The 14404-nt window shown below is 42.6% G+C and overlaps 2 protein-coding genes across 2 annotated transcripts in view; one reads left to right on the top strand and one right to left on the bottom strand.

Moving 5' to 3' along the window:
* tmtc2a (transmembrane O-mannosyltransferase targeting cadherins 2a) overlaps positions 1-5993 on the top strand; it is a 111341-nt gene extending 105348 nt beyond the window's left edge. Inside the window, exon 12 of the mRNA XM_052513019.1 lies at positions 4433-5993. Coding sequence (XP_052368979.1) covers positions 4433-4615 — 183 coding nt within the window. The 3' untranslated portion in view covers positions 4616-5993. The remainder of the gene's footprint in view (positions 1-4432) is intronic.
* Positions 5994-8451: 2458 nt separating this feature from the next.
* Positions 8452-13341, bottom strand: LOC118376350 (protein mono-ADP-ribosyltransferase PARP11-like). Its single transcript, XM_035763057.2, has 8 exons — positions 13233-13341; positions 13008-13142; positions 12758-12878; positions 12472-12556; positions 12208-12271; positions 11783-11913; positions 9803-9954; positions 8452-9694 (listed from the first exon to the last, which is right to left on the bottom strand). The coding sequence occupies exons 2-8, from the start codon at positions 13140-13142 to the stop codon at positions 9396-9398; spliced, it is 987 nt and encodes a 328-aa protein (XP_035618950.2). The 5' UTR covers positions 13233-13341; the 3' UTR covers positions 8452-9395.
* Positions 13342-14404: the final 1063 nt, after the last annotated feature.

Raw genomic sequence — 14404 nt, 5'->3', positions numbered from 1 at the left:
GCTGTTTGGAGTCTGGAGAGTTAGCTGGATGCTGTTTGGAGTCTGGAGAGTTAGCTGGAGGCTGTTTGGAGTCTCATCTTTTGTCATTGTTTTATTTAACCCTTATTTTAAGTTGACTGAGAACACATTCTCATTTACAGCAACGACCTGGGGAATAGTTACGGGGGGGAGAATAACCAATTGGAAGTCAATGGAGGGACTGGGTAGGCTGTGTTATTCGTTTACCAGCCATTTTGGAGGGAGTTTTCATAGGGGATTTAAGTTGATATCCTCAGACAGTAAAGCTTTGTAGAAATGGTAAGGTCAACAGCTGTCCTTGGCACACACTCTTTCAATTGTTTCCTATAAAATCATCTTGTCTGTATGTCAGTATGTCTGTGTGTCCTTCACAATCAGTTTGTCTGTAACAGAAGTTAGTCGGTATGTCCGTGTCTCGGTGTCCTTCACAACAGTTCCCAGTCAGACAGTTGTATTTATTATTCAGTGTAATTCACAGAAAGGCCAAGGTCCTCTAATCCACACTCTCCAACAAGTCAAGGGTTTTACACTCAGTCATTATTCGGAAGTAAAGCCCCTCTTGTCTTTGACATTTCGCTGTGCCTGTCTGCTTAGCGAATGTCAAGTCCTCAAATATCAACTTAATCCAAAAGGGTTTCGGGTCATGAAAAATTCAACATCTGTGGCCAGACGTGCTGGGAAAGACAATTTGTCAAAGGAGTGTACCTTGGAGAGAAAAACCCAAAACTTCAGAGTGCAACAGAGGATGACGGACAGGGTTATCACACGTCCTAATGGGCCGTTAGGTTTGACTGCATTTGTGTTTTGTTTTCTCTGTTCCTTAAACTATTCACAACCGCAAAGTTACTATCCCTAAACGCAGTACATACACTGTAGTTTCAAATAGAGTGTGATTAATGTGACAATGCCCATATACTATATTATCAGCTTTAGATTTGAATCTGTTATAACTTAAGTCTCTGTTCCACTGTTCCAATCATCAGTTCAGTACATTTCCTCTGTGTAGAGCGAGTAGCGAGTGGCCCTATGGAAAACCTATCAGAGTTGAATCGTGGAGCTCATGTCCATAACAATGTGTTAATATGCAGGTCAACCACCACCTGCTGAGAAAGACCATACTGTGTGTTGGGGAAATGGTGGGCAGCTTTAGCTGGGTGAAACAGAGGTCAGTTGGACTCTGAGGGTGCCACAATGAAAGATCATTGTTGACCGTATACAGAGTGGTTACCATTTCTTGTTAGGCAGTTGATATTGGGTTTACTGAATTACTATGCGATGCAACACTGTTGAGTTCAGGCCACTTTCATTTCAATTCAGTGAGCTTTCTCCATCGTGCAAATCAAATTACAAATTGAATGGAATTTAGATAGAAAATTATACTGTGGATATCCATTTTGAGGCAATGATATGTCCTGTGTGGCTCAGTTGGTAGAGCATGTTGTTTGCCGGACAGGGTTGTGGGTTCAATATCCCACGGGGGACCAGTACGAAAAATGTATGCAGTCACTCTGGATAAGAGCGTCTGCTAAATTACGCAAATGTAAAAAATGATATCATTGAGACTTGCCGAAATAACCAAGGTCAACAGCTACTGTCATCCTCGGGTAAAGGTTTTGTTTGGCTGTGTTTGGATCCGACCAGCCCCACCACATTATTCACCGCCTCAGCTTTAAGAGAGAGCGATCTCAGGCATGGGTTTCTGGCTCCAGTGAGTGTACACATGTAAACAGAGGATCCTGTAATGACTGTCTGGGGCGTCTCCTGTGTCTCACCCTGGGTGCTGTTTACAATGCTAGAGGACATTAATCTATCTCCACCAGCCTCTGTCTGCTCAGCCTATAGAGAGCCATGGTGTCTCCTGTGTCTCACCCTGGGTGCTGTTTACAATGCTAGAGGACGTTAATCTATCTCCACCAGCCTCTGTCTGCTCAGCCTATAGAGAGCCATGGTGTCTCCTGTGTCTCACCCTGGGTGCTGTTTACAATGCTAGAGGACATTAATCTATCTCCACCAGCCTCTGTCTGCTCAGCCTATAGAGAGCCATGGTGTCTCCTGTGTCTCACCCTGGGTGCTGTTTACAATGCTAGAGGACATTAATCTATCTCCACCAGCCTCTGTCTGCTCAGCCTATAGAGAGCCATGGTGTCTCCTGTGTCTCACCCTGGGTGCTGTTTACAATGCTAGAGGACATTAATCTATCTCCACCAGCCTCTGTCTGCTCAGCCTATAGAGAGCCATGGTGTCTCCTGTGTCTCACCCTGGGTGCTGTTTACAATGCTAGAGGACATTAATCTATCTCCACCAGCCTCTGTCTGCTCAGCCTATAGAGGCGTGTAAACTCATATCTGGGAAAAAAAAACTTTAGTTCCATCTCAACTCCTTCAGCCCTGACCCCACAGTCGGGTTCACAGGCATGTGGAAATGTCCAGTCTGGAGGGTGCTGGAGAGCCAGAGGTGAGACTGGGATCTGGGTGTGTTTGCGGTGGCATACTGCAGGGCTCCGGAGCCCAGGCTAGAGATCCCTTCCCTCCATACTCAGTTACGACTCGGTGGTTTCACTTGGCCACATCAAAGGGCCATTTGATTAAACAGCACCCTTAAAAACACAGATACTGTGCATGTGCTCACTTTCACTAATACACAAACACTCACACACAGGTACGTGTGCATACACACACCTACACAAAGGTCATTACACCACAGCTCCGTCAAGGTAAAAACTCTTTCTGAAATCAGACCAGCTACTGCGAGGTCAAATGGGATAATTTAATGGCCATTTAATTAGCTCAGCTTCAAGTTAAGTTAAGAAAGCCTCGCTTTTAATCCATAGGAAAAACCTGGCAGGTCTCCTGTAAAACGTCTTGCATATGAGAATCTGCATTAAATAGAGGTCTTATGGGAGGGTGAATTTCAAAGAGTTTGCCAGGAGTTGAATTCAAGGGCATGTACTGTCTGAGACTACCTGATCACTATACTGCATCTAGACCTATCCAGTAGGGTTATCACGAAGGAAAACACAAAGCAGATTCAACTAAATGGTCCTTTAAAAAACATGACTGTATGTAACATTGTTAGCTATAGCTTAGAAAAGCAACATGATTCTGGGTGACAACATAAGGTTGCTTGTTTCCAACGACTGTTTTCCTCAAGAAATTAAGTATGGCCAACTTTTGAAATATTTTGAAATATTTTTTGAAATAATTATTTATTACAAAAACACAAGGAAGGGGTAACATTAAAGTATTAGAACATGAAGGACAAACAATACAGCATCAAGACACTATCAAACATGTATCAGTCTTTCCCCCACAGAGCAAAATCAAATCAAATCAAATGTATTTATATAGCCCTTCGTACATCAGCTGATATCTCAAAGTGCTGTACAGAAACCCAGCCTAAAACCCCAAACAGCAAGCAATGCAGGTGTAGAAGCATGGTGGCTAGGAAAAACTCCCTAGAAAGGCCAAAACCTAGGAAGAAACCTAGAGAGGAACCAGGCTATGTGGGGTGGCCAGTCCTCTTCTGGCTGTGCCGGGTGGAGATTATAACAGAACATGGCCAAGATGTTCAAATGTTCATAAATGACCAGCATGGTCGAATAATAATAAGGCCATCCTTGTGTGAGGGTGCGTGTGCATGATAGTGATATAAAATATATGTCATAGTTTCCTTTTTCATGAGCACAATCTTGTGAAACCCGAACCCTCCAAGATTCCTCCACAGTTCCCCAATAGCTGTCCCTCAACCATTTGAAACCCCTCCCACAGTCCCCCCCCGAAAGAAATAAAGGGGCGCAACTTTAGTTTTAGAAGTGGGGGGGACATGATTATAATATCAACCTATTTTTTTCGGGATAAACACTCCAAAAAGCCTACCCCGACCGCTTGGAGGCATCCGCATGGTCCTAAAGTACACCGCTGCCTTATTTTGTATCACATTCCAATTATAAAACAGGGGGACAAAAAGGCAATTTCAGAATGTGGGGGAGACGTGCCCCCCGTCTCCAGTAAAAGTTGTACCCCTGGCTTCATGTTTTGTTTCCTTGTCACAATACCGTTGAATTTTGTGATACTGGTACCGTGACAACCTTACTAACCAGACAAACAGTCTATACTGCATCTAGACCTATCCATCGTAGAAGAGAGCCTCCCACTCCTTAGGGACTTTGCTAACATCATTATAAATGTTGACCCGGCATGACATAAACACTTGGCATTTGAGCAACCTCCGGAAACCACAAACATCAACAAGATTTTGACCCCACCAGCCATTAACCACATTATTTTGAGCAACAGCAATATCTTTCTAAAGACTTAATTTTGTCAGAGCGTCACCTAATCCACAGTGTAACACGCAAACGTTAATCATGTCCCTTTCCTCTCTCCCTCATTCCCTCGGTCTCCCGCTTTCCCAGTACCCGGCGGCCTTGATGAATCTGGGCGCCATCCTCCACCTGAATGGGCGGCTGCCTGAGGCGGAGACCAACTACCTGCGGGCGCTGCAGCTCAAGCCTGATGATGTCATCACCCAGTCCAACCTGCGCAAGTTGTGGAACATCATGGAGAGGCAGGGTCTGAGGACCACGCAGGGGCCTTGAACCCTCAAAGACACAGGAAACCAGGAAATTGCCCCAAGTGAGGTCCCCTTAATAGGAGTGAAGGACCTAAAAAGAGGCGGGAAACCCCAGGAATGGAGCAAATAGAGACCAGGGGATTGGTGTGCCTCAGGGATGAATACCGAGGCCAACCCAATCTGTTTGAGATCAGTAGTCTCATTGGAACGGTAGTAAGGGAAGGCCTGATGGTTTCTTGGGCCGATATGACGACCTGAGCTGGGCCGAAGGACAGTCGAGTCACATCAGGATGGGAGAGGTTAGCTACACAAGTCAACACAGCAAGGATGACAACCCTTGGCTACTCAGAGGCAGTCTTACTGAGGTCACAAGGCAAGGACTGGGATAGTCCTCATTAGACAACAAAAAACATTCCTAAGACGAAAGCTGAGGGGTTACGTGATGACTCGTATCTCTGGGCCCATTTTTATTTATTTACTTTAATTTTAAATTCTCCCTCCGAGACCTGTGTGTATTCCGAAATAACTTAATTTGAGTTAGGATGTGACTATGGAACAGAAGTCATAATTCTACTCCATTTGATGGTATCATGAGGGCTTTGGGGGCCAAACAGTGTACATGCTGTTGATGCACGATAAACAAGTTGGTCTGAATATTTGCGTTACATACAGTATAGTACGGTCTGGGTTTCATGCTGATTGCACATAAAGTTGCCCTGCGCTTATCATGACAGTGATAAATTCAAGAAAAATGTCCAATAGTCCAATAAGACAAAACTATAAAAACTACAAATTATTCCATCAAGGATGCCAACATATCCAAGGCACAACATTTATTCACGCCCAACAGTAGGTATTTTTAGACTGTGCTAAAGGTGTACATTGTCTTATGTATCAGGATATCCAGCAGACAAGTTCTTCCTGATGCATGTTATCTATTTTATTGTAATATAATAATTAAGAGGTTTTATTTCATCAGAAGATTATTAACTTATTGATTTGCGTTTACTGTCTGTGTCAACACCAACACTGACACCACACACACACACACACACACACACACACACACACACACACACACACACACACACACACACACACACACACACACACACACACACACACACACACACACACACACACACACACACACACACGGGTTGATCTAATTCTACAGAAAAAACAAGTGGAGTTCTTAAGCAATTTGTCCCTGCTCAGGGATATCAGGTGGTGTGCTACTGTCAACCAGGCTCTGCTAGCAGTGAAAGAGTTTACTAATTGATGGTAAGAGTTCTTTTTTTTTTTTAAGATGGTTGTGTTTGTTTAAAAGATGGGGGATTTGTAGATTTTTGTCCTGTTCATTATTATATAATTCATGTTAATTATGTTTCCTGTATTCTAGATTTTTGAGTGGGTTAATTCATTGTGGCATCATCAGTTTTGTCCTGTTCATATTATATCATTTCATCTTAATTATGTTTCCATCTATTCCATAATAAAAGGACAACACCTTTCAGACTACTTTTATAGAAAGGTTTCAATCTCATTGTGGCATCATTTCAGATTTTTTAGAAAGATTTAACATTTTATAGAAAGGAACCCATTTCACATCTACATTTTATAGAAAGGACACCCATTTCACATCTACATTTTATAGAAAGCAAACCCATTTCACATCTACATTTTATAGAAAGGACACCCATTTCACATCTACATTTTATAGAAAGGACACCCATTTCACATCTACATTTTATAGAAAGGACACCCATTTCAAATCTACATTTTATAGAAAGGACACCCATTTCACATCTACATTTTATAGAAAGGACACCCATTTCAAAGTCTTCATTTGAGTTGGTCCCAATAGACACTGGAATTCTGTCTAAAATAGTTAGAATCTTCTGACTTCAGAGGGAGGGGAATCTTGTGAATAATTTAGTAATACATCTCTCTATCTACACTTCTCTTGACTACTCTTAGTTCCCATGGAGACCTCTTGACAAAGAGGAGAGAGGGTTGAGTAGAGATGATTCCTATCTCATCCATTTTAGAGAACATCCTCTGGTGTGTTAGTTTGAGAGTATACATGCAGCTCTTCAAAATATGACAATATGTTGACCAACACACACACATGCAACTCTGAACACAGAAAGTAGACAAATCCATGTGAAAGCAAACTATTGATGAGGACTACTTTTTGGGGGCAATCCTCATTTCTGCCAGGGCTTGAGCTACTGACGAATCAGACAAAGATCAAAAGGGGATTATGATAAAGTGCCTGACTCTGAACACACCAGGGTGTAAATATTTAACAGGGTATGACTGAGTCAGGAGACACTGTCATTAGGAGTGGTAGAGTCAGACAGAGACACTGCCATTAGGAGTGATACAGTTGGACTGAGAGACTGCCATTAGGAGTGATACAGTTGGACTGAGAGACTGCCATTAGGAGTGATACAGTTGGACTGAGAGACACTGACTGTCATTAGGAGTGATACAGTTGGACTGAGAGACTGCCATTAGGAGTGATACAGTTGGACTGAGAGACACTGACTGTCATTAGGAGTGATACAGTTGGACTGAGAGACTGCCATTAGGAGTGATACAGTTGGACTGAGAGACACTGACTGTCATTAAGAGTGATACAGTTGGACTGAGAGACTGCCATTAGGAGTGGTAGAGTCAGACTGAGAGACACTGACTGACATAGGGTAGGTACATGGAATGGGGAACATTACATATTTATTATCTATTGTGTAACATCATACCTTTGAAGGAGCGAAGGATCTCCATTGAGGATTAGCATTGTGGCTTCGTCCAACTTGAACACTTTTCATCAACATTGACTGGGAAATATAAGGTAACGGAGCTATAGCCCTTCTTTTCCATGGGAAAAGGTTTAGCTAAAGTTCAAGACTGAAAGGCAATATGGGTAGAAAGTGGAGGAGGCCAAGAAAAAACAAACAAGAGCTAAAAAAAGTAATCAAAATGTCAGAGATACAGCTAGTAGCCCAAATATATATATCACACACGCAAAATAGTGTCTTCAATGTGATAAACTATTCAGAGTAACATGAAAGTGTCTCCCGCCCCTGTAGAGAGAGGAAATAGAGTGGTCTAGTTCTCTCAGTGTGTCTCCATCTCAATGTGAATCTGTGTTTCCCAGGTTACGTGAGTTCAGCTTTGATGCACTCTCTTCCTCCTTTCCGTGTGGCTGACCTCACTATGTGAGGACCGGAGGAGCCATTTCCAGTCCAACAACAGCACTTCAAACACAGCAGCAAAAACTGTCTGGTAATGTAGAAATGAGGATCCTGTTCAAGGTGAATTTCATGCTGAATGCCATGTTGCATCGACACTGATAATAAGACTCTACAGATTAGGTTTACTCTGTGTCCGGGAAACCCTCAGTCCTGGACTGAAAAGCATCTTCAATGGCAACTCTCCATTTATTGAGGTTTATAGTCCAGGACAATGTTTATTTGAGTCTGGGAAACCTGCCCTGATTGTTTTAGGACCTGCAAAGTCAAACCCTTTCAGAAGAGGTTGTATTTCAGATGTTTCTATACTTCCATGCTTGTTCCAATGAGAACAGAAATAATTTGTCACCTCACCTGAACAGTTTAGGACAGAGGTATCCTAACATTTACTAAATTCATTTTTGTGTGATATTTGTTTATATGTAGCTTGTTGTGATGAAATGCAAGGCTTGATTTGGTTTAAACTGTGTGCATACTGTTTAAGTGAACATTTGGCCTGACAAGGAAATGGTTTGAACTCAAATAAATGTTGTGGTTTAGTCACAGTGAAAACTTATAATTTACCAAACACTGAAGTGATTTCAAGGAAAATATGCAAAATAAAAACAAAACAAAAAATGAAATGGACATGTCCAATTCATTTGAAGTTTTAATTCCATTCCAGTACAGCGGAGTGACTGCCCTGAGTCGACAGAAAGCGAGCATTTTAGCATCTCATCTTCAAACATGGAAAGGGGCCTACAGGTGCGCATCAAGGTCAACAGCGACCTCTACTGCCAGTGCTCTGAAAATCTTTTTTTACTAGGCCACACACAACCTTTCCTACTGTAGGCTAACGAGTCTGGCTAACGAGTCTGGCTAACTAGTCTGGCTAACTAGTCTGGCTAACTAGTCTGGCTAACTAGTCTGGCTAACTAGTCTGGCTAACTAGTCTGGCTAACTAGTCTGGCTAACTAGTCTGGCTAACTAGTCTGGCTAACTAGTCTGGCTAACTAGTCGGGCTAACTAGTCTGGCTAACTAGTCTGGCTAACTAGTCTGGCTAACACCTAACTTTCAAAATCCTCCTGCGTCAGAGTCTGGAATGGCTCTTTCATGTTGTCGGTACAATGTGTTGATAATGAAGAGGGCTGTGTTGACTCGTTGGTTCTCCTCCTTGTCTTTCTCACTCAGGGTAGGGGGCGGCAGGGTAGCCTAGTGGTTAGAGCATTGGACTAGTAACCGAAAGGTTGCAAGTTCAAATCCCCGAGCTGACAAGGTACAAATCTGTCGTTCTGCCCCTGAACAGGCAGTTAACCCCCTGTTCCTAGGCCGTCATTGAAAATAAGAATTTGTTCTTAACTGACTTGCCTAGTAAAATAAAAAATAAAAAACACCCACAGCCCCTGAGCGCCGCCCTATTCCGACACCACCGCAATAGCCTATTACACAATCCATTGTTCTAGAAATGATTTCCATTGAGAATGGACCACTGTTTAAAATGACAGGCTGACAGTTCATATTGCACATGGCAACTCATTGTAGGTCACTCGGTCTCCATCTTTATTTCAATAGTACTGAATTAAGTACTCTGGATATATCTGATTGGGATCAAATATGACAAAAATTCTGGGATACATGACATTGTCCACACAACTGTCATGGAAGTTGATAGCACTTTTGTCATCAGGCTTGAGGTAATCTGTCTTTCCCAGTGTAGTTTTCCCAACTATCACCTTGCACAGAAACATTGTTTTGGTCTTTTGGCTACTGAAGCCTTGTGGTGCCTCACCAAACAGAGGTACTGGATCAGTGTTCCATGGACTGTACTTATCTGCATATGAGGCAAATCTTGCAAAGTAGGTTCCTACATAAAAGGAAGAAGAGGGGTAATAATGGGGTTACTGTACCAGAGAGATTATACCTGCTGTCATACATACTATATTAATTTATAGCCTGTTTCATCATCACTTACCTTTTCCAAGAATATGGCCGTTGATACCAGCTAACCTGTTGTCAAAATTGTATGTACAAATTGAGTGTACGTTGCTGACTTTTGTTCCATGAAACAGCTTCTCCTCCTTGACCTCTGTAACACCTTGAATCCTTCCCAACTGAATCTTTTTCCTTTAAAAAGACAAATCACCATGGTTGTAAAAAAGGCCTTCCTGCTCCTCTCCTCTCTACATAACTCCCCTCACAGTCCCTTCAGTTTCCCTTCAGTCCCATTAGTTTGGCTGCTCAGACTACCTAAATTATCCCTCACCCATCATAGAACTGACATTCGCAACCAATATGAGCATCTGGACACTGCACCCGCCCACTCAGGTCAGAGCATTATCGTAGTCCGAAGGGAGAAGACGCATGTTTCTGACAACTTTTAGTTGTGGACAGTAACACGAATGTCTGAATGTTGTGTGTGTATTGTAAATGCAGGGGGTTCATTAGGGGTTTTACATGCTGTGTAATTTAAATGTTTTAATTTAACCTTCTTTTAACGAGGCAAGTCAGTTAAGAACAAATTCTTATTTACATTGACAGCCGACCCCGGCCAAACACTAACCCGGACACCGCTGGGCCAATTGTGTGCCGCCCTATGGAACTCCCAATCCCGGCCAATTGTGATACAGCCTGGAATCAAACCAAGGTCTGCAGTGACGCCGCAGTTCCTTAGACCTCTGTGCCACTCGGGAGCCCCAAAAATAATGGTTAATTACCATTAATTACTTACTGTTATTTTGATAGCTTTCAGGCATATGTTCTACTGTGTGGCTGTTACTATTCTGTAATGTTCAAGTTGCCAATACTGCTTTGCCTATTGTTTATCATATGTAGTATTATTCCGTACAGCCAAAAGTGTTATTGCATTGGTTGCACAAGTACTTTTGCAGAAGTGGTTTAATTGTTGTTTTGGTAAACAGTCTTTTGCATGCACACGCTACCACAGCATTTTCCATAGTGGCTTCAACATCATGTTCTAACCGGACAGCACTATAGAGGACAGAACCAAACCAATCAGTTAGAAGTATATCGCGGGTGAGGGCATTCACAGCCGACCGCTCAGACAGGTGAGGGAATTCACAGCCGACCGCTCAGACGGGTAAGGGAATTCACAGCCGACCGCTCAGACGGGTGAGGGCATTCACAGCCGACCGCTCAGACAGGTGAGGGCATTCACAGCCGACCGCTCAGACAGGTGAGGGCATTCACAGCCGACCGCTCAGACGGGTGAGGGCATTCACAGCCGACCGCTCAGACAGGTGAGGGCATTCACAGCCGACCGCTCAGACGGGTGAGGGCATTCACAGCCGACCGCTCAGACAGGTGAGGGAATTCACAGCCGACCGCTCAGACGGGTGAGGGCATTCACAGCCGACCGCTCAGACAGGTGAGGGCATTCACAGCCGACCGCTCAGACGGGTGAGGGCATTCACAGCCGACCGCTCAGACGGGTGAGGGCATTCACAGCCGACCGCTCAGACAGGTGAGGGCATTCACAGCCGACCGCTCAGACAGGTGAGGGCATTCACAGCCGACCGCTCAGACAGGTGAGGGCATTCACAGCCGACCGCTCACAGGTGAGGGCATTCACAGCCGACCGCTCACAGGTGAGGGCATTCACAGCCGACCGCTCACAGGTGAGGGCATTCACAGCCGACCGCTCAGACAGGTGAGGACATTCACAGCCGACCGCTCAGACGGGTGAGGGCATACCAGCCAACCGTTTTCACGTGGTCCTTCTAGCCGGATTTAGTGACCAACAGTTTTTTACATGGTCCGTCATTTCTCTGGATTTAGCGACCAATAGTTTTTACAATGGTGAATACAATACCAATAGTGATAGAATACCACCAAATTAGATAGGAAATGTATACTGTACTACATCCATCTATTTCTGGAGAAATTATAATACTATTATGATGCTGATGATGATGTAAATTAGAATTCCTCTTACCTACAGTAAAACTCCCAGAGGTCCAGGTTCTGTATTCTACAGATGGATTTGATGCGTCTGTCAAGTTCCCCATCCTTTAAGCAGCCTGCCACATAATCATATTCAGCTGTGTCTCTCTTCAGACAGAACACCTATGGGTTAATGATGGAAATGAAATCATACTCAGAGTACAAACAAACTCAGGATAAATGATAAGTAAACAAACATGTTATATTATTGCAGAATAATAGACTAAGGTTTGAATATATACTAGATACTACTTGTAACGTCTGATGTGATTGAGTCAGCAACAACTTGCCCTTTAGATGATCCCATTTTGCACTGGACATATATTGCTTTGTGTTCCCAAATAAATAAAAAAGAGATGACAAAGACTGAGATGTAGTACATTTGTTTTCGTTTTCGAACTTTATTTTTATCTGCACCTGGTAGGGGTATTTGGGGTCCACCGCTTCCCAGTGTGTGGGCACTGAACTCACACAAGAGCATCTAAACGAGAAACAAAATACACAACGTTATGTTAAAAGAAACCAAGCCACCAGTGAGTTGGTTTCACTTTCATTTCTCAGTAAGTGAGAGTATGTGTTGCCTAAAGGTGGAGCAATACATTTCAGAGACATGTTTGATCTGGATCAATTCCATAACGTATTGAACCCCAGTGATCACAAGTGACAAATCTAAAGTCTCACCTTCCACTATTCCCAGTGTTGTGAGTGTTGTTGGATCGTTTGATGGGCGTCTGCTTCCTTGTTTTGATGTCAGTCAGAACCATCTCTGGAAATCAAATAGTCAGTGCTATCAGTTCACAACATAAATAGTCAGTGCTATCAGTTCACAACATAAATAGTCAGTGCTATCAGTTCACAACATAAATAGTCAGTGCTATCAGTTCACAACATAAAACCTTTGATGTGAAAATAAATACTGTATGATATTATTGTGGATACGGGTTGATAGAAGGAATCAAGTAAATACCAGCGAAATCCAGCTTGTTGATGCCTCTGGATGTGGATATCTGTAAGACTCCTTTTGGATTTCTTGTGTAATACCTTTCTATGTCCTGACTGGTCAGAGAGTTTCTTTCCATGTGATCATTCTGACAGAAAAACACCATTTATAAGACAAAGCAAAGTCTCAAATATGTAAGAGATGGACCACTGGGCACAGACGTCAAGTCAACGTCATAGTGGGAGATTAACTCTAGACTGACAAAAGAGACAGCTACCTCAAACATGTGCCACGTTCCCCTCGTGTCCAGGTAGAACCAATGCCATGGATTTGTTTTGTAATCTGTCATAACAGGCATGTCTGAGGTGTCCATGTCCTCAACTTCTGAACTGCTTTCTGATTGAGCCCACATCTACATCAGGACAACAAACCCACACATCTTATTTACTGAAACACCACTTCAATTTGGCTTGATAAAATACTAGGGGAAATGTGACTTTACCTTCTCCTGAGGTTTTGTTTTGTAGTAAAGGTGAATGGTACTGTAGCTATCCAAGATTCGCCTGCCACTCCTGACCTGGTTCAGCACTGCTTGAACATGCTGTAGTAAAAACACCAGTCAAACCACACCCTCTTAAAGGAGGACGTCCTTGTCTGAAAGTCTGGTGTATGACTCTCACCTGTGGATTCAAATAAATCTGCTTTTTGGATGGAACGTCTGAGTCACCAATAAAGTTGAATTTTTTTTTAAAGACAGACTTGTTTTGCATACACAGTTGAAGTCGAAGGTTTACATACACCTTAGCCAAATACATTTAAACTTAGTTTCGCAATTCCTGACATTTAATCCTCGTAAAAATTCCCTGTTTTAGGTCAGTTAGGATCACCATTTTTATTTTAAGAATGTGAAATGTCAGAATAATAGTAGAGAGAATTATTTATTTCAGCTTTTATTTATTTAATCACATTCCCAGTGGGTCAGAAGTTTACATACACTCAATTAGTATTTGGTAGCATTGCCTTTAAATTGTTTAATTAGATGTCCTAACCGACTTGCCAAAACTATAGTTTGTTAACAAGAAATGTGTGGTGTGGTTGATAAACAAGTTTTAATGACTCCAACCTAAGTGTATGTAAACTTTCGACTTCAACTGTATGCAACACAAAACGTAGGTCCTTCCTTCATTTTGTTGTCACTGGTCCATGATGTTCCAGTCAAGACTGGAGGAACTCACTCATTCTGCTAGTTATGATTTGTTTTTAAATGTGTGCATTTCCTTCTAATCCAAACGGATGGTATTCTTGAAATCTCCTGACGATGTGTATAATCCTCAGTAAGAAAAGACAATTGTTCACCCCCCCGCCCCGAAAACAAAAAGAACAAAGACTAACTCACAATGACTTCACATGAAATGCACTAAGTTTTGAGGCATGGTTATATCATATCTGAGGGGATATCAGTCAATCCAATGCCTCAACAACATTTGAAAGTCAAATACGATTGAACAGAAATGTATGGTGTAATCCTGTGTTGTACTGCAGCCATGTGGCCATTTAGATGCACTCAGCATTTCATTTCCCTCCATTGTTTTCCTATCGCTTAACCTTCAATGATCCTTGGTAGTATTTGCAGGAAATAGATAGATAAAATAATGCCCACCTTGCATTCAACAT

This window comes from Oncorhynchus keta, unplaced genomic scaffold, assembly GCF_023373465.1.
Source record: "Oncorhynchus keta strain PuntledgeMale-10-30-2019 unplaced genomic scaffold, Oket_V2 Un_contig_963_pilon_pilon, whole genome shotgun sequence".
NCBI lineage: Eukaryota > Metazoa > Chordata > Actinopteri > Salmoniformes > Salmonidae > Oncorhynchus > Oncorhynchus keta.
This window is presented reverse-complemented; position numbering and strand designations above follow the sequence as displayed.